The sequence below is a fragment of the Humulus lupulus genome, chromosome 1 (assembly GCF_963169125.1).
Source record: "Humulus lupulus chromosome 1, drHumLupu1.1, whole genome shotgun sequence".
Taxonomy (NCBI): Eukaryota; Viridiplantae; Streptophyta; class Magnoliopsida; order Rosales; family Cannabaceae; genus Humulus; species Humulus lupulus.
Window position 1 is genome coordinate 307,366,103 of NC_084793.1, and position 21,646 is coordinate 307,387,748.

General features: G+C 37.5%; 2 protein-coding genes across 2 annotated transcripts; one reads left to right on the forward strand and one right to left on the reverse strand.

Moving 5' to 3' along the window:
- Positions 1-709: 709 nt before the first annotated feature.
- LOC133781505 (protein rad9-like) lies at positions 710-2,134 on the reverse strand. Its single transcript, XM_062220536.1, has 4 exons — positions 1,789-2,134; positions 1,309-1,655; positions 1,160-1,237; positions 710-901 (listed from the first exon to the last, which is right to left on the reverse strand). Exons 1-4 carry the CDS (start codon positions 2,132-2,134, stop codon positions 710-712), a joined length of 963 nt encoding a protein of 320 aa, XP_062076520.1.
- An 18,129-nt stretch (positions 2,135-20,263) lies between these two features.
- Positions 20,264-20,869, forward strand: LOC133781536 (B3 domain-containing protein At2g32645-like). Its single transcript, XM_062220574.1, has one exon. It carries the CDS (start codon positions 20,264-20,266, stop codon positions 20,867-20,869), a length of 606 nt encoding a protein of 201 aa, XP_062076558.1.
- The last annotated feature ends 777 nt before the right edge of the window (positions 20,870-21,646 follow it).

Here is a 21,646-nt window from a genome sequence, read left to right on the forward strand (position 1 = left end):
TTGTTGGGCAGTGTTCAACTGTCATAATAATTTAAACAAAACAGGTCTTTTAAAAACTAAGTGTAAATATATACTGGACAGTGTTCAACTGGTCGGTATCATAATATGGAGGACCAACGTTTAGATAATATTTATGTAGTGGTCAACTACTGATATATTTTCGTATATTTCATGTGTTTCACGAGTAGTAACTACTCGAACAAATCCGATCAAGTAGTAAGTGATCAAGGATTTATCCACCCTCAATCACTTGGGGGGCACATAGGGTATACTGGTATGTATTTCAACACAGGCAATAAGAGCACGAGCAAATATGTTTGTTTTTGGGCTGACTTGTAAGTTTAGGAGTCTAAAATAGCCGTTAAGCTAACTTGTTTTACAAAGCTTAAGTAACTTAGAATTTTTCAAATTCTAAGTTAAAAACTGATATTCGTGTAACAAGACATTTACGCTCATAAAAAGTTAGAGCAATAAGAGCATGAGGAAGTATATTTGGTGTGAACTTATGGAATGGTAAAAATTTCTAAGTTAAAAAACTAAATTCTCATGTGAAATTAAAGGCATCTAAAAACTTTGCTATGCACAATAAAAACTTAAAAGTTTGAAATTGTCAGCAAGGAAAGAGTAAAGTGCTAAATGTCAAAATAGCTCACTAGTTCGAGCAACAAAATACAAAGTAAAGTAGACTGTGATGAACTATGAGAGGGAGTCACAGGCGAGCTCCTCTAGAGGGTTGATCGACTCCCTCCTCTGCATCAGCTGCTCCTCTCGCTCGAAATGATATAGCAGAGCAGGTTGGGGCGAGTGCAGGAGGGTTGGCAGCTTCTTCAGCGGCTCTTGCTTCACATCTGGCAAGATCCTCTGCTTGGGCCTCCTTGGGGAAATAATCAAGATTAAGAGGCTTGTTCAGCTTCCAGACCTTATAGAAGCAGTCAAAACTGGCCTCCTCAAAGCGAATCAAGTCAAGCTCTTTTTCTTGCTTCAGCTTTTCGTTCTCGCTAATCAACCTCTCATTGTCTCGAACTAACTCTTTAATATCAAGGGATTGCTTCTCCAATCGAGTTGTCAAGGAAGCATTGTTTTGAGCCTGCTTTTTGAGAGACTCGTCCCGTTCAGCTATAGTTCTCTCTGCTTGCTCCAGCTTGGACCTGGCCTCCACCAGTTGATCATCCTGCACCTTGATCAGCTCCTTGTAATCTACGGCTCGAAGCTGAGCATGACCAATGGTGACAAGTGACTGCATGGAAGACAAAAAGTTAATACAAGTAAAAATACTAATAACAAAGTATCTCGAGGAAAAATGCTTACCTTCATCAATTGAGCGAGTCCTCTCTTCAAGACAACTTCGACACTAAGTCGAGGGTAGGAGTCTAGGCTTTGAAGCGTCGATGCATCACGGCCAATATCCTCAAGAAGCCCCTTGCCCAGGTCGCTAACAGCACGAAAAAGCTCACTCGAACTACCCTGGTGAGTAGGAGTTAGGCTCGCAGAAGGAGGAAGGGAAGAGGGGGTCAATGGCGGAAGTGTAGTCGGTCCCCCAGGTTGCCTCCCTTGACTTGGCGGTACTACCTTCTGAATCTTCTGTGGAGGCATAGAGCCACTTCCATCACCAGTTTTCCTCTTTGAAGCAACGCAATCTCTGAACATGTCTGAATCTGCCAAGGATGAAAAAACAAGATTGTTAGAGAAATAAACATAATGAAACATATGCAAGTGTATACTACAATTGTGATACTCTCTAATTACCAATTATCAAAAATATTCCTATTTTCACTAGGCATGTGTTACCTGCGTTGAAGATCTGATCAAGGAACTCATCCTCGTCGTCCGAGGATGAGCTAAGTTCCCCTTCAACCTGGATAGCTTTTCCTTTCCCAGGTTGAGCGGGAATAGTAGATCTACGCTGAGGATCAGGCTCTCTAATGACTAAGTCGCCAGGTCTACGGGAAAGCGGAGAAGGCCCAAGAGAATGCCGATCAGTCATTTGCTCTGTGCCCTCGTTAGACTGACCAGGCGTGTCGTTCTCCCCGGTGGTACTTTCCACCACCAGATCCTGCTCACATGGCACCAGACTCACCATCTGAAGAAGGTCCAGCGTGACCAACTTTTTTACATCCTTCTCTTTAAGACTCATGTTAGCCAATTTCTTGGCCCGCCTAAACATCCCTTCAGTAGGCAATGGTCGCTCAAACGGACCCGAGCGCGTAAAAGCCAAGTTGTTGGCCTCAATATCCAATGTGAGGAAGTATTCCTTATGATACTTCCCGGCGTTTGACTTATGGGAGATGCCATTGAGATATGTAACCCCCCTATGCCTGTGATAGAAATGGAAGAAACCTGAGTTGTTGTGAGAAGGGTTGGTCCGAAGATCAAACAGGTAATGCACCTCATGAGGGGTGGGCTCATCCCAACCATTCAGAAAATAAAGAATATACAGCGTAGAGAGTGCCTGTATCCCATTCGGCGTGATCTGAAATGGGGAGATATTGAAGTAGTCTGCTACGGACCGGAAATAGATGTGCAGCGGGAGTGTTGCTCCAGCTTGTACATGGTGCCTGGACCAGGCGCAGTACCTTCCACCGGGCCTATTGGCTCTTTGATGTGAGCCCGGACATGTCACGTTTGCCCCGCTCAAGCCTAAAGCTTCAAGATGTTTCTGGAATAGCGCGGGAGTAAGTTTGGAAGCTTCGGCAACGAACCAGGAGGGTTCTTCTTCTCCCTCATCACGTGGCTTCTGGACAGCCAAATCCTGAATCGCGGTAGCAAGTTTCAGGGATGGCTTTCTTGAAGCTGTGGTAGTGCGGGTTTGATTGCGCTGTACCACCTTCTATACTGCTCTGCGGGCGACCTGCGGATCGTGTTCCTGAGGGAGCCTGTTAGATTGCTTCACCCTCATCGTCGACTCAGAAGTTTGTCGAAGGAACTGTTCCTCGTGGAGAAGATATAAGGCTGAGCGAGGGAGGATCTGTTTGAAGCGGCGAAGACGATCCTCTGGAGTGTAACCGGTAGACGAGCCTGGTGAGGAATCGCTATTCAAGGGAGTTTCGATTGTCTGCGGGGCAGATGATTCAGAGTCCGTATGATTGTCACCTCCCCTGTAGTCAGAGCGATTCATCTACAAAAATGAATAAAAAATGGGGAGGTGAGTAACCAAACAGAAAAAATTCATCAAAAATAAGATTTATTTTTATACTTGGAAAATTTTGTCTAAGTTATAAAAATATAGCGCATGTGGAAAAAATAATTTTAATGCTCAAAAGTGCCTAAAAGGCACTTAAAGTATTGAACTTATTAAACTTTGTAGAAGGAGGCATTTTTGGGATTTTCCTATAAGGCTAGGTTCCTTATGTACGCAGTTAACATACAGAGGTTGGTTACATGTTTGGAAGGAAAAAAGGCCAAAGCCTAAGAAAAGTATGTATGGTCCGATCGGACCACATTTTGAGCTCAGGAGGGAGGTTCTATGCATCCGATCGTACATAGCTTGGCTGGGAGGGCATTCGACCTTACCTCCATGCGAGCCTAACCCCAAAGCGCCTGTGACACGCCCGATCGGACGAGGCATGACCAAAGAGATGTTCAGAGCCTATGGGTCAAAGAGTCGTGCATCCACGCGAGCCCAGAAAAAAAAATACAATTGGTCCGATCGGACACATTCCAGCCAGGAGACGTCCTGCCTCGCCACCGCACGAGCCTCGCGCAAGCCTCCAGAACGTCCGATCGGGCGTAGCGTGCCCGAGGAGAGGTGTGCACCCAGGTCCCGAGAGTTCGCCTGGTGTGCCTCGTGCCTCCAAAGCTTCTAGCCAGCAGCAACAAGTTAGGTTCGATCGGGCATTGGTGTCTAGGGAGGTTCGGATTTAACTATTAAAAATCTGGGCACTAAAAAGCAAGGGGAAGAGTGTGTGGTCCGATCGGACCACACACTTATCTGAAGTATTTCAGAGCCCGATCGGAGGTGGTTGTCTCGCCTCGTTCAGAAGGGACGCACACCTCGAGCTCGACCACACTCCAGCGTCCCCGATCGAGCATGGGCTCACGATGAAGACAAAGTGTGGTCCGATCGGACCACACGCTTATGCCCAGAATTTCTGGGCAAAACTAGGTAAAAAATGGTCCCTAAATGGCATACTTTGCCTACCCCGAATCCTAACCAAATAGACAGCCCTAAAAATCCCTAGCCTCAAACACATTCCATCATTTACACAAACAAAAAACAAGATCAAAACATGAAAATGAAAGGTTTTCTTCATGTTCTTAAAAACCCATTACAATATCAAAACCCTCAAAACCCATGTTCATGTTCATGTCAAAATAGCAAAAATGTCTTGAAATTCCTATGAAATTAAGGGAAAATTCGGGTTACCCATGCCACAAACCTCATCAAAACAATAAGCAAACACATTGGGCAAAACATATTCAAGAACTTCAAGAACATTCAAGGCACTCAAGCATTTCGGCCATGATTTTTTTTAGAATTTCTAAAAAAAAAAAATGTAACAATCTAAGAGGCATGGAGAAAGGAGGCTTACCCAAGGTTGGAGAACTTTGAGTTTGCTTGGAGGGTGCTTGAAGATGAAGGACTCCCTTTGAAGCTTGTGAAGTCGGCAAGGTGGGGAATTTCGGCCAAGAGAGAATATGGAGGGTTTTTAGAGTGATTTTGTATATGTGAAGAAGAGAGTGTAGAGTAGGGATATTTAAAGGGAAAAAAGTGGATTTTTCATTTACTTTTGGACCTTTGGTATTCTGGGGTTATCTTTCCTCCACGATCATGGGTGGATTTTTGCAGTGATCGTGGGTCTGCTGCATGAAGATGAACAGTTATTATTTTTTATAATGACGTCAGCCGGAGAAAAAGTTTATTACGTGAATAAATCATATAATAAACTTGGGGGGCAAATGTTATCCCAAAAATTTGAAAAGAATGACGTGGCGGTGAAATGGACACGTGGCATGAGTTAGTAGGGTGATCTGGCTTAGTAATGGCCTAATACATTAGTTAAGGAATGGGACAGAGAGTCAAGCCAAATACGCCCAATCGAAGAGAGTATTTAGACTGGGGGTTGCTTGGCTCAGACCTCAGTTTAAAGACCCATATAATTAAATTGGTGCCAAGACCAAGAAAGTGAAGGGGAGGTATGAATTTTAGTTCAAGATATAAAAATAGTAGGTCCGATCGGACCTAAGCTTAGGAGACCTCTTGTTAAGCTTGGTTCGAATAAGTTCAAAAAGAATAAGGCTCAAGTTTTACTCAAGGGGAAAGCCACATAGTGGCCGATCGGGTATGATATGGAAGAAGTGAACTTGGGCTTGAATGAAGTGAGGAGTAGAAATGGTGGTGTCCGATCGGACATGATGCGTGTGGATACTTTGGACCATTTTGGTCCAAAGGGATGACTATGACCGATCGAACATACACATAGGAGGTACCTTGGACCATTCAGGTCAAGGAGAAGTAGATGGTGGCTCGGACCACCTTGGTCCGAGGAGAAAAGCCTAATGCCCGATCGAGCGTTTGGTTGAGCGAAGAGGTTCGAACCTTGTTGGCCCAAGGAGAAGGATGTGTGCCCGATCGGACGTGGTACTTATGAGTACCTTGGACCATTTTGATCCAAGGAGAGGTGGTGGCTCAGACCACCTAGGTCCGAAGAGAGAGAACCAAGGTTCGATCGGACCTTGGTTAAGCAAAGGAAGCTTGGACCATTTAGGTCCAAGGGGCATTATGCCCGATCGCACAAGACCTCCCCCGATCGCGCATGACCTCCCCCGATCGCGTAAGACGCCTGCAGGAGCGCTTGGGCCATGTTGGTCCGAGGATATGCTAGGAAGAAGATGGCTCGGACCATCTTGGTCCGAGGAGCAAAGTGTAAGGTCATATTGGACCTTGATTGAAGGAGTCAAATAAGATGGTTTGAACCACCTTAAGCCAAAGAAGACAACCATTGTGTCCGATCGGACACAATGGAGAAGTATACCTCGAGTGTAGTTGGCCTTTGGTCCAAGGATAGCCATGCGTATGCCACCTTTGACCTACGTAAAGCTTGAAGAATAGTCAACATGCATGAGAAGCTACGTCAAACTGCCCGAAACTACTTCAGTGAGAATTGGTCCAAGCATCCGGGAATCACTCAATCCTCACTCGAAATTAGGGATCAGTTATATTTTGAATGTTTATTTTGTAATATAAATATTAGGTAAATAATAGAATATCCCTATCAAAAGGGGATATCAGTTGAGAACCCAGGTCTATAAATAGGGACTTGGGAGGATCGTAAAAGGACTTTTGGCAAAATCAAGAGTGAATCTGTATTCTGGAGAGAGAAAGTGTGTTGTTCTTGAGAAAAACCCATTTTTGCGTTCTGGAATATCTCACACTGAAGAAACTCAGTTGACACGGTTCATCTGATCTTGAGTGCGAATACAGTAATAAAATCTCTAAGTGGATTAGGCTATTACCGATCATCGGGGCTGAACCACTATAAAAACCTCGTGTTATTTACTTTCGTTCATAAAAAACTGTCTGTTGTCGTTTATAATTCTCTTGAAGGTTGTCGTAGTTGACGTTCTCACGTCGTTGGCTAAATTCACAGTCAACACTAGGCAAAGATAAAAATTGACTCAACCGATTAACATCAAAGGATATATCAGGCCGGGTAATGGTAAGATAAATCAACTTGCCGATTAAGCTTCTGTATGATGTAGGATCGGTAAGGGCATCTCCTTCATCTTTGCTTAACTTTAGATTAGGCTCCATAGGTGTGGATGAAGCTTTAGTGCCAAGATATCCTGTATCACTTAAGAGCTGTAAGAGAAAGGGTCTTTGAGAAACAGAAATGCCAGAGTTAGATCTGCCTATTTCAAGACCAAGAAAAAAACGAAGAGGACCAAGGTCTTTTAATTTGTATTTTGAGTCTAGGTGAATTTTGAAGTCATGAATAGCTTGATCATTGTTAGTGGCGATGACAATGTCATCAACATAGATCAAAATTGCTATAAAAACACCTGACATATTTTTAATGAAAAGAGAATGATCTGAATGTGATTGTTTGAAGCCATCTTCAATTAAAGTGGAGCTGAGTTTAGCATACCACTGTCGAGAGGCTTGTTTTAGGCCATATAGGCTTTTGTTTAATTTACATACCGGATTAGAAGGAAGATTCACCTTAGGTATATATCCTTGGGGAATATTCATATAAATTTCCTCTTCTAAATCACCATGTAAAAAAGCATTATTAATATCCATTTGGTGTAAAGACCAATTAAAAGTGGCAGCAAGAGCTAGAAGAAGTTTTAAAGTATTGAATTTTGCAATAGGAGCAAAAGTGTCAATGTAGTCAATACCTTGTTGTTGCGTATATCCTTTTGCAACGAGTCTAGCTTTATATCTGTCTATGGCTCCATTGGGTTGATGTTTTATTTTATAAACCCATTTGCTTCCAATGGTATGTTTGCCGTGAGGAAGAGAAACTATTTGCCAAGTATTATTAAGCTCAAGGGCAGTAAGTTCGTCCATCATAGCTTGTTACCATTCAGGCATGGTAGAAGCTTTGGCATACGTAGAGGGTTATGGAGTAGTATGAGCAGTAAGAATGGCTGCACGAAAAGAAGGAGAAAATCTGTCATAAGAGAGATATTTATGTAATGGATGAGCAGTAGATGAAGTAGAAACACTATGAGTACAGATATAGTCATTTAAATGACTTGGTCGAGTAGTAAGACGGCCAGATTTTGTGTGTACAGGTAAAGCTTGTGAAGTGTCATCCTGCTGGGAAGGATTATTGTTGGCCAGAGGAGATGAAGCGGAAGGCATGAGAGGAGGCCTGTATGAAACAGATTCTGATTTTGGCAGCAAGGAGTTATGAAAAAAATTGGTGATATCAACATTATGGTGAGACTTATATAGAGGAAAAATATCCTCATTGAAAATAACATCTCGTGAATGGTGAACTTGTTTTGTTTCAATACCAAGAAGAGTGTAAGCTTTCATACCTGCAGGATACCCGATGAAGATGCAAGCTTGAGATCGAGGGGTGAATTTGTCTTTTGCTGTCAAGAGTAGACATATATGCAAGACAACCAAAACTTCAAAGGTGTGTATAGTTAGGAACTTTATTATGAAGTAATTCAAATGGAGTTTTGAATTTTAAAAGAAAAGATGGTGTCCTGTTAATGAGATATGCAGCTGTAATGACAGTATAATTCCAATATGATAGTGGAAGATTTGATTGAAAAGCAAGGGCACGAGCTACATTCAAATTATGTTGGTGCTTTCTTTCTTCTACTGAGTTTTGTTAAGGTCTATCAACACATGAATGGTAATGTTGAATTCCCTTAGTAGCATAAAAAGATGTCAAATTGAATTCTTTAGCATTATCAGAACGAGTGGCTTTAATTGTAGTGGAAAACTGAGTGGAAATAAGTGCAAAAAAGGCTGGAATTATTGTTTGAACATCAGATTTTAATTTTAACATATAAAGCCATGTAAATCTAGTATGATCATCAACAATGGTGAGAAAATATCTATACCCTTCAGTAGTAGTGACTTGAAATGGACCCCAAATATTAATGTGGATTAAAGCAAAGGGAGTATCAGATATATTGTAATGCCCCAAATTTCCTAATAAGGTTTAGGACCTTGATTAGGAGGCCGGGAGGGCCATTATTGATTTATTATAATACTTAATGATTATATGCATATTTACGTGAATTATATTATTATATGATGGTGAATGCATGCATATGGGAGAATTTATTATTGTGAGGGTATTTTGGTAATTTGGCCATTGTGGACGTAATTGTATATTTTGGGTGCATGATTGTGATTAATTAATATAGCCACACTATAAGGTGGATTGGTTCGAGCTATTCGACATGAGACGATCATGAGATGTAAGTGTTCGGTCTAGTCATAACGGGTTTAAGTTCGGGGCTCGGGGTGAGTCTCGGGGTGAATTTAATGATTAGAGCATTACCGGGAATTAAAGGGTAATGGGATATGATTTATTAGTATTTGAGAATATTGAGATTAGCGGGAACTGGGAAGCGTTAATTATGATTAACGGGATTAGTGGAATGTGCCAAAATTACCCTTGAAGTGGCTTTAGAAGCTTTAGAAGACCTAGGGGTATTTTGGTCTTTTGACCCTAAGGATATATATGACATAAAGGCTGTAGATTGATATTAAAACAAAGCCTATCTTCTCTTTCTCCCTTCCATCCTGTACAAGCTTCTTCCCTCACTCTTCTTTGAATTTTGAGAGCTCAAATGGAGGTGTTGAGCTAGGGGAATTAAAGGTGGCACTAGGGAACCTGTAACAACCATCAAAGGGGATTCAAAGCTGTGTTTGAGGTGAGTTTTAGCCTTTGAACTCAGGTGATGCTCTGTTTTCTTCTTTGGTTTTTCAGCTTTGATTTCTTACTTAAAGTTTGGATTCAAAGGGGTTTTGATGGATTATAGGATTGGGTTTTGATGAGGGGAGGTTATGGGTGTTGTCTAGGGGTTTAATTGTATGTTAGGAAGAGGTTTTATGAAGGTTTGAAGGACTGGTTTGAGAAGATATCGCACAGGGGAAAATTTTGGTGCGTGTGGCCGACTTGGCTGGTTTGGGCTGGGCACCGCGGCGCAGAAGGGGAGCGCCGCGGCCCTTGGCGTCTGGCAAGGGGGAGCCGTCTCTGTTTGAGGGCGCGCCGCGGCGCAGCAGGGGAGGGCCGCGGCCCTTAAGGCCATTTTGACCAAAATCATGTTTTTAGCTTAGGGATTCAAGCCATAGGCCTCGGGGTTGAACCTAGTACCCGGTTAAGTGGGGATTGATGCCCCGGAGGCTAGATATGGGTTTGGGAACTTATATTGATCATTTTTATTAATGAACCTTATATTTTGTTATGACTAGGTGACCGCTAAAGGACTAAAAGTTGATCGTTCTCAAGGGTCGTTCTTTTAATCTTTCTAGCTCGACTTTGAGGTAAGAAAACTGCACCCTGTGTATATGAGACATGCATGGTTGTTATCGAAGCATGTTGGTTGATTATTGAGTATGACATGCATGGTTATTATTGATGCATGTCGGTTGATTATTATGTATGACATGCATGGCTATTCCTGATGCATGTTAGTTGATTATTAAACGTGACATGCATGACTGTTATTGGAGCATGTTGGATTGCCGGATATATTGCATATGATGCATGAGAAACATGTGATTAGGACATGCTTTGTATTCTGGGTATGATATTGTTCAGAGCTTGAGCCTCTGTGGTTGTGCATGGTCCTAATTGTACTGGTATCTGTTTAGTAAGCATGCTAAATACCTTGTTTATGGATATTGAACATGTGGTATACGATTGGTGGCATGACTTGCTTGTGTATGGCACTGACTAGTCAGGGACCGACTCTAAAGTCGAGAATTACGCATTGAATGGCTCTATGGCATTAATGCTAGACCGACCCTAGGGTCGAAGAACTTATAAGCGCTTGCCTGGTCTACGACCAGATGACTATAACCAAGTTATATGGCCCCGGTGACTGTTTGTCACATGGCTAAGGGACGTTGTCCATAGTTTCGACTCTAGAGTCGTGAGGAAGGTTATGTTGGTGACTAATCACCTTGTACCTGTCCTAATCAAACTTGAGAAAGAATCACTTATCGGTTAAGCCCTGGTGACCCTTTCGTCACATGGCTAGAGGGAGCGATGCTCAATATTGTGACTTTTGGCTATTGTCACCTATCTGTATGGACTGTTGGTTCCGAATGGCAACTGTGGTTATTGTTGATATTATATCATGTTATATTGTGTTTTCTTGCTGGGCTTCGGCTCACGGGTGCTACGTGGTGCAGGTAAAGGCAAGAGGAAGCTGGACCATCCTTGAGTTGAAGAGCTTAGGTGATGAAGTGTACATATGCAGCTGCTCGTCCGCCACGACCGAGGTTTAAAGTGGAACTAGGGTTGAACCCTATTTTGCCGTTTAGAACGGCCTGTTGTAAATATTTTCTGTAATAAACTCTGAAATTATATTTTCGGGATCCCAATGTATATATTAAACGTTCTTGTGAAACGTTACATCCTAACCAAAGTTTTTTAATCCCTATACCGCTAATCATACTTAGTTCACAATTTTGGCCAAATGACTCGATTAGCGAGTTTAGCACTGTTTGCAAGGCACATCGTAACGGACCCAGGAGTTGGGGCGTTACATATATTGTTATTGCAAATAAATGGCAGTCTCTTTTGTTTAGCAAAATGACAGATTGAGCAATGCCTACCATGAGATTTATCAGTAGAAAAACTCAGACTTTTATTGATGTTATTAGAGATTAACATTGAAGGATGACCTAGCCGATTATGCCATAGGTTTCCATTAGTACATACAGAATTATTGGAAAAAACATTAGAACAAGAGGAAATAGATGACTTGTCTTGAGCAATTATATAGAGATTGCCAACTCGATTAGCCATCCCAATCTTGGAAATCCGAGTATGATCCTGAATGATGCAATGGCAGGCAGTAAACAAGAAAGAATGAGCATAAATTTTCAGATGAGCATTAACAGAAAATAGATTGAACCTAAATTCTGGTACATATAGAACATCATGAAGAGTTAATTGGTCATTCAAGTGTATTGTCCCTGTTTTGTGAATCTTAATATGCAAACCAGTGGGTAAAGAGACAGTGTTTGCAATATTAGTATCATTAAAAGAGGAAAAACAAGCAAGATCATAACAAATATGGTGGGTAGCCCCACTATCAATTATCCAATGAGATGATGGAAAAGAAAATGAGTTACCAGTAATGTTGGAAACCATTGGCTGAGTTTGGGGGGTGGAGGATTCACTCTTCTGAAGTTGTTGGCTGAGAAGAGAGATAAGGCTCTGAATTGAGGCATTGCTGGCAGTAGCATCAATTATGGGAGGGGTCATAGTGGTACTACCAGTTTGGTTAGTGACAGTAGCCAAGTTGACATTGGATTTAGGGTTGTCATCATTGCGCCTCTTGTCACCATATCCCGGAGGAAAGCCATGGAGGAAGTAACATTTTTCTTTGAGATGTCCTGGTTTGTGGCAATTAGAACATGTTGGGCGCACTTTCTTGGGCCGGGTATTGGTAGTTGGAACAGCAGCCACCAAGTTGTGATTAATAGAAGAACCAAGTTTTCTTTGGCGTTCTTCTTGAATGATCATGGAAAAAACTTTGGATAAAGGGGGAAAGGGATCAATCAACAAAATCTGAGCTCTTACATCATGAAATGATTCATTAAGACCTGTTAAAAACTGTAAGACTTGATCTTGATTTAGAAAATGAAAGTTATCAACAGAGGCAGCACAAGTACAAGGAGTTCTAGGCCTTAATTGATTGATTTCATCCCACATTGATTTGAGTTAAGTTATTTTGCACTCTAGCCTAGTTTTAATAATTCTTTTGCTTTGCAAAATAAAATAGGATTATATATATATCTTTTGAAATAAAAATATGATTATATATTTATTATGCAATAAAAGGAAGATTAGATGATATGAAAATAAATTTTAAAAAAATGGTGTTTTTATCTGAGGATTAAAATTTCGGTTAATTTAGGAGAATAAATATCAAGAAAAAAGATAAGATAAATTTGAATTAATTTAAAAAGAATAGATATCAATAACAGATATAAATATCAAATTTTAAATTTGAATGAATATTTAATTGAGTTTTCGAATCCTAATAGGAATTAGAAATCTTGCTATATATATATATAGATATTTGAGTCTAGATCTAGGCTTCAATTAATTGTCTCGAGTTTATAGTTTAGAACAAAAATAAGAATCAAAGAAAAATGTCGAGGATTGAAAATATTTCTAAATGTGGCTAATCCTGGAGACGATTTAATGCACTCATGGATGTATGTCATTAGTTTCTTATTGCTGATTTTGTTGACGATGGGCCATCATCAAATTCTAATTGCAGAGTTAAAGCAAAAGAAAACCTGAAAAGAAAGAGATCCACCGATGGCGTCGCTGCAGGACCATATCCACCGCCACCTATAACTCCTGCATTGAGTAGGATTATTAGTAATGCACGTGGTATTATTACTCCTGATCCTGATGCTGACCAAGAATCACGAGTCTTCATTCACCAAAAAATGCTTTTTGAAGCTAATGTTAGCAAACAACAGGGTCGACTTTCCATGCCAATAAGTCAAATAATCTCTGATGATTTTCTTGACGATGATGAGAAAAATAAAGTTGAACGAAATGAAGGAATGCAAGTTTACATTGTTCAACCTAATTTGGATATAACAACCCTCGTACTTAAAAAGTGGCAATACGCAAAGAAAAATAAAGCATCTTCTCCTCTTTCTTATGTATTTATCAAGAATTGGCTCGATGTTGTCAAAAGGAATGGACTAGAAAAATGTCATATTGTTCAACTTTGGTTTTTTAGAGATATCAATGCGAATCCCTGTTTTGCATTGGTCAACCTAAGCAACGGCTCCACTTAGTAATTTTTTTCTTTCATGTTTTAGTGTTTTTAGTATAGACTAGAAAGTATCTATAGTCATTTTTCTTTATTATTATTTATTTATTAAAGTTGGAAGTGTTTTTTTAGATGGATATTAAGCTTGTAAGTTTGACTGAATAGATTATTAAAGTTTAATGGGAATTATAATTTTTTTAATTTGTGTGGAAAAATTTATTAAAGAAAAGTTAAAAGTACGAGAAACACAATTAGTAGCTAACTAAAACATGAAAATTTCATATTTTATTATAGTTATGTTTTTTTTTATTATGAAAGTAATTTTATTCTATTTTTCTACCAATTTTCCTTCATCCTTTTTTTTCTTTCCATTTTTCTATTATTCTTCTTCTTCTCATTTTTATTCATCTATCTATTTTTTTTCTTTCATTTTTAGTTTTATTTTTTCTTCATTTTTGTATTCATTTCTTCATTTTTTTTTCTTTTTTTTCTACCAATTTTTTTATTCATATTTTTTTCTTTTCATTTTCCATTATTTTTCTTCTTTTTATTTTTATTTATTCATCAGTTTTTTTCTTCATCATTTCTTTTGTTTTTGTAACGACCCGAGTTTTCTTAACTAGACCCACTGAAACGCGACTATGACTATCCGTGGTCAACTAGACTCTTACGGTCAACTTTGGTAAAAATGGGACGTTAAAAACTAAATAAAATTTAAAGTAAACTTTAGAAAATTTTACATTGGAGTACTTTGAAATAAAATAGTATTTAGATGGGAAGTTTTAAAAACAAAATGTAGTTAAACGTAACTTAAGAAATAGTTTGTAGCCACATGGCTTTCTTTAAATAAACTAGTAAACATGAAATTGATAAATAAAACTGTTACTGGACTTAGCGGAAAACTTAAGAGAACCCTGACAACCCCGCAGGTCGGTTGTTTCACAGTATGCATACTTCAGACAGAATCCCCTCCAGCTCATTGCACTGCTCCTTAAGCTTTGCCCTTACCTACGCACACAGAGTAACTGATGTGCTATAACGCTCAGTAAGGAAGCTAGCTACAACTCATGATTCTACTATCCAAAACAAACTTTGCATAACAGAAATGCATATCTAGAAACTACAAACTGAGCAACACGTCTAGCATATTCACATAAGTCAAAGTGTTGCGTAACATACTGAAATCATATAACTGAGCCATCGTGTTATCTATGGGGTCTTAATCCCCGTGTGGCCTCCACGGCCCAGAGAATACTCACCTCCTGTACCAAAGGGGTACACTCCTGTTTAACGCCCAAACGTGACTTCCACTTAGCGGTGGTTGTAGTATAGATCGGGCGGTCGATTCCACAAGGAGGCAAATAAATAAAATTAATCAATAAATAAAGTTTAGAGATAAATAATGTGAGGAAAATAGAACAAATGATATTTTTGTTGTTTTTGAAATTTAAAGATTAGAAATGAAAATAAAATAAAGTGTGATGTAACAATAGGTAACAAATAAGAAGGATCAAGAGTCACCAATATGCATACTTATTTTTTTGGATCTTTGATTCACAAAAATTACACAAATGGATAGTTCACATCCCAACTATTCATTTGGAATATTTATCATTAAAGCACAAATATATTTCACAAAATGTATTCAAGTGATTATTATTCTTTACCATGAAAAGATGAGATAAATCTTATGAGAAATCTAAAAATGACATTATACCATTGGCAATAATGCAATAAAAGATTGGACATAAAACCTAACACAAATATTACTTTTACCATTTATAAAATACATAGAAAGAGCATGACTAATTCTATATAGATTTTAGCAAAAGTACATATATATGAGTGAGATGGAGAAAATGATAAAGATATTATCTATATTATTTTCACTAATTTGATAATACATAGAAAGTGCATGACAAAATCTATATACTATTAGTAAACATAAATATAGATAATACGATGAATAAATAGAGATGAAAGAAAATAAATCACTAAAATATATAAACTTTAAGCACATGGTGAATCAAAAATACCAAACAAAGTCATAGTGCATATAGGATCATCCTAACCTTCCTAAGAAGGTTAGCCTATTATGCTAGACATTCTCATAAAATTTTAGAGAGAAAATATGAAAGATGAGACTAAAATTTGGTAGAGTTTTGCTACCTAAAAATTACATTCAAAATGTGAAGAAAGTGTCCCTATTTATAGATGGAGAAAAGGACAAAAAGGAAATTAAACAACAATTTGGGGTATACAAAATAAATCTGAAATATTAATAATAAAATATGATTTTGAAAAATCAAATCTTATTATTAATATTAACCTAGCTATTTTGGTGTATGGTCAAAATATCCTTTTTCAAAAGCACCAAAAAAGATGAGCTTTAAAGCTCAAAATGGTAATTTTGCAAGGCCCAATACCCACAAAACATGGGTTGAAGGTGGCTGTGGCAGAAGTGGGTCTGTGGGTTTTGACCCACTTCCAGCCAATAAAAATGTGCCACGTAGGCAGGCTATTGGGAAGGCTTCAGATTGGGCTTGTTCACTTTGTTGGGCAGCTGGGTCTCTTTGGGCAGCTTGTGAAGGAGGCGAGTTGGGCCTTCATGTGCATTTGGGCCACTGGAAGAAGAGTTGGAGAAGGCTGAGGAATTGGCTTGCTGGGGTGAATGGTCACGTTGTACATAATATGCATATATGTGGGTCAATGCAGGTGGAAAGGAGCTGGGACGCGTGGCAGGCTGGGAGCGCGACAAGTGGCTGCTGGAGAGAAGGGAAAGCTTTGGGCCTGTGGTGCTTCGGGCCGAATTTCTGGGCTTCCATTTTGCAAAAATGCCAACTTTTCCACCTTTCTTCAACTTTATTTATTTATTTCTTCTTTCTTTTCTTTATGAAAAAATGCATCTTTAATTCCTACAAAATAACAATAAATTAAATCATAATCAAATATTTCATTTATAAAATAAGTCGTATTAATTCCATGAAAATATTAATTAAAACTTAATTTATTTTGACAACTAAAATCAATAAATGTGTATTTTTCTCTACTAATCAACTCCGCTAAAACACGATGACTTTACTGGCTTGGCAGATAACCCCACTGTACTGCTGCATGGGGATCCACCCTCACAAGGTTTCCCTTGTACTGAGCCATCGAGTTATCTGTGGGGTCATGATCCCCGGGTGGCCTCCGCGGCCCAGAGAATACTCACCTCACGTGCCAAAGGGGTATACTCCGCTAAAACCCGATGACTTTACTGACTTGGTGGCTAACCCCACTACACGGATGTATGGGGTCCACCCTCACAAGGTTTCCCTTGACAGTCACAAACATTGCACATGCATTCATGATAACTTTACTGCACTAAGCACATTCAAACCCGATAGATGGGTACTATCATGCGCATCCAACCATATAATCACACATATATATAGCAACTAGAATTTAACCGACAGTATACAAGCATGCAAACAATTCACTAAGATCACAACAAGCAAAGTTACTCTTGGTGTATACTTCCTTACCTCTTGTCCTTAGCTTTCGCGAATTATGTCTTTGTGAGTATTTCTGATCGCGTTTAGACCCTATAATCATATTGGGACAATATGTCTTAGTTTATGCTTACTAAGATTCTAAAATATATTAGGGAATTTAAAAAACCAAAACTTAAATTCTCGACCCTGGCCCAAACCCGAGCCCTTGGGGTAAAATGACCATAATACCCCTCTAAGAATCCCAAACTCAACTTAGAAAATTATTATTTCTAATAATAATTTTATCCTAGGCCATGTTTGAAATTTCAAGTCAAAGCTCAAATTATTTCTTAAAATTCTGTTTTCCGATGCTTGAGTCCAATTCACGAGCCCCGAGCCCACCTCTTGACCTTGTGACTTAAAATCGGTAATATTGTACTTCCTAAAATATTTTCTAAGTCCTTGAAAATATTTCATAGATTCTAAGTCATCAAATCTAAACTTTGAAACTAACTCCCAAACCTAGAATTTTTCTTGAAGCTTACATAATAATTCCCGAGTCTAGCTTGTAAATTATTATACTTGGACAATTAACTAGGGAATTTTTATCCTTAATTCTCAATAATCAGATGTTGATCTTAGAATACCTAATCCCAAGCCTTGCAGTAACTTTCTAAAGTTTCGGGACCAAATACCACTTTTTGTCCCCTTTGGTTACAAATTGGTAACCATTAGTTACCAAAAGAAACAACAAACCATGCATGCATGCTCACGTGCACAAAGCCTTCGTCAATGGCTCCTTGTGCACGGCCAAGAATGGAAAGCACTCTTCAAGTCCAATTTTGAGCCATAGGTACGTTCTACAACGTTCACTGCCTCATCTCGGCACCACCATGACCCTCACCTCCGGCCGCCACCACCACCACCGATGGTGGTTGATCGAAGCAAACGGTCAACAATGACTCCCAAGTTTCAGCCGTGACTCCCAAACCCACCAAAGGTGGAATCCAACCCCAAGGCAACTTCTAATACACCTCTGGAACTCGTAGGGGTGTGGAAGAACACCCAGCCCGTAGCCTTAAACATCATCACCGCCTGCAACCTCCATTAACGTCGGCGATGAAGGAACTCTCAATGCAACCATCGGCCATGGCTACAACCACCACCTTGCCACCCCAAAATTTAAGATCTACTATATTAGACCCTTCCCAACACCTTAAGGATGTTCTCTAGTCCTAAAACGCTGATTAAAATCATACATAACAGCCCATAAATTCATCACCATCCTAAGAAACGATATTAAAAAATCGGAAACTTAAAACTACGAAGGAAATCTATGAATATATACCTCAACATGAATTTGGAACTCAGAATCTAAGAGAGAAATTAATACAAAGTAGGTTCGGGCTTACGTTATTTTGTTCTGACTATTCTTGCACCGAACTCTCAAAACACTCCCTTCTTTCTCTTGCTTTCTTCTACAATCAACACAGAGGTTCAAAGGACGTGTCTAAGGTCCGTAATCCAAAGAAAAACCAAAGAAATGACTCACCTTACCTTCTTCTTCTTGGACCCGAAGTGGTCGTACACTACAAGAACACAATAACACAATGTATTCTCTTTCTCTAACCTCTCTCAGTTTTTGTCTCACGTTCAAAGATGGCTGAAACAAATGAAAGAAAATAACCTGTAACCAAATTTCCAGTCTCCTTCGTATCCCACCAATTATGTAAAGACACCTTATTTATTTATTTAATATATATTTAAATTATTTACAACTTTATCTTTTCCTAACTATAAATAAATGAGGTGTCTTAAAGTAATTGGTGGGACATGGAGGACACAGAAAATTGAGGACATCAGATTTTTTTTCGAAACAAATGAGGAAAAACAACGGTTCTAATTCCCTCCCTGGTAACCTCTAAAAACTGCCATGGCTGTTCAAATTGCGTTTCCCTCCCATAAGTATGTGTGCAGCCAAACACACCGTACGCTTCTCAAAATAAAACATTAAAACTATAGCTTAAGAATGATAAATATAAACTATAGTCTAAACACCAAAAATGCAACTTTGGTTTAACTTATGTCATAAATTTAATCCCATAAAATGCCTCTTGAATTATTCATAGACTCTTAGTGAATAAGTCAGAAAATCATAGTCTAAAATAATTCTAAGATTTTACGAGGATTTCAAACACATAAAATCGTATACTTAAGTGAAAAGTTGAGAACTACCCATTTTTAAGAATAGTTAACTAAAATTAGACATTAAATATATTTAGTTAAATTTTACTCATTATTATCATGAAACTTCCTAAATTACCCTTATTTGAGCACATGGTTCTATGCGTTATTGTAGTGTGTATTATATGTATATCATATACATAGAATAGGTATATCATATGAAATAGAATATCATATATATGTATATAAGTGTTGAAGGAACTTAATGGGTTCTGTTTTAGAGGGTATAATAGGTATATCATATGAAATAGTGGGCATTTTAATAAAAGTTTAAAATTGTGGGTATAAAGGAAAGCACTTAATTTAAAACAGGTACTAGATATAATTGTGGGTATAAAGGAAAGCACACTATGGTCTAAAGCAATCAACTCACACTTCTTTAATTAAAATAATATTCACCAAATATTAATTTAATTATTATTCACTCTTAATATAAAAAATTCACAGAATAATGTTTACATAAAACATAATAAAAAAAAATCCGGGTTATTACAGCCGCTCTCCTATTCTAAGTTGACGAAAAACGACGTCAACATATAGATATAAATAGATAGTGTAATTACATTTAAAAAATAACGTGTGAATAATTTTTAATTTTAGATATTTAAATCATTTAGATATTATATTATTTTTTAATAATTAACTAGTAATCATAAATATGAAAAAGAAGAACTAAAAAATGTTAAAAATTTAGAAAATAGAAAAAGTGTTATGGAACAATTTTAGAGTGTTACATCATTTCTAGATACTCTCATTTATATAAATTGGGTCATTTGGCAAAATGTCTTTAAAAATATTTTTTAAAGTTATTTTGCACTCTAGCCTAGTTTTAATAATTCTTTGCAAAATAAAATAGGATTATATATATATATATATCTTTTGAAATTAAAATATGATTATATATTTATTATGCAATAAAAGGAAGATTAGATGATATGAAAATAAATTTTTAAAACATGGTGTTTTTATTTGAGGATTAAAATTTCGGTTAATTTAGGAGAATAAATATCAAGAAAAAAGATAAGATAAATTTGAATTAATTTAAAAAGAATAGCATTTCTAAATGTGGCCAATCCTGGAGACGATTTAATGCACTCATGGATGTATGTCATCAGTTTCTTATTGCTGATTTTGTTGACGATGGGCCATCATCAAATTCTAATTGCAGAGTTAAAGCAAAAGAAAACCTGAAAAGAAAGAGATCCACCGAAGGTGTCGCTGCAGGACCATATCCACTGCCACCTATAACTCCTGCATTGAGTAGGATTATTAGTAATGCACGTGGTATTATTACTCCTGATCCTGATGCTGACCAAGAATCAGCAGTCTTCATTCACCAAAAAATGCTTTTTGAAGCCGATGTTAGCAAACAACAAGGTCGACTTTCCATGTCAATAAGTCAAATAATCTTCGATGATTTTCTAAACGATGATGAGAAAAATAAAGTTGAACGAAATGAAGGAATGCAAGTTTACATTATTCAACCTAATTTGGATATAACAAGCCTCGTACTTAAAAAGTGGCAATACGCAAAGAAAAATAAAGCATCTTCTCCTCTTTCTTATGTATTTATCAAGAATTGGCTCGATGTTGTCAAAAGGAATGGACTAGAAAAATGTCATATTGTTCAACTTTGGTTTTTTAGAGATATCAATGCGAATCCCTGTTTTGCATTGGTCAACATAAGCAACGACTCTACTTAGTAATTTTTTTCTTCCATGTTTTAGTGTTTTTAGTATTAGACTAGAAAGTATCTATAGTCGTTTTTCTTTATTATTATTTATTTATTAAAGTTGGAAGTGTTTTTTTAGATGGATATTAAGCTTGTAAGTTTGACAGAGTGAACAGATTATTAATGTTTTATGGGAATTATAATTTTTTTAATTCGTATGGAAAAATTTATTAAAGAAAAAGTTAAAAGTATGAGAAACACAATTAGTAGCTAACTAAAATATAGAAATTTCACATTTTTATCATAACTATGTTTTCTTTTATTTTGAAAGTAATTTTATTCTATTTTTTCTACCAATTTTTTCCTTCATCCTTTTTTTCTTTCCATTTTTCCATTATTATTCTTCTTCTCATTTTTATTCATTTATCTATTTTTTTTTCTTTCATTTGTATTCTTTTATTTTTCATTCTATTTTCATTTTTGTATTCATTATTTTCTCCTTCTATTTTTTTTTTCTTTTTTCACACATATTAGTTTTTTTTTTCTTTCTTTTTTTTTTCTACCAATTTTTTTATTCATATTTTTTTTTCTTTTCATTTTTCCATTATTTTTCTTCTTCTTCTTCTTCTTATTTATATTCATTCATCTGTTTTTTTCCTTGATCATTTCTTTTGTTTTTTTTCTTTTCATTTTTGTACTTATTCTTTTCTCATTCTATTTTTTTTTTTTTGCATTTTTTCACACATATATTTTAACATTACATAATTATTTTACTATTTTTTTATTTATTATCTATTATTATTGTAAT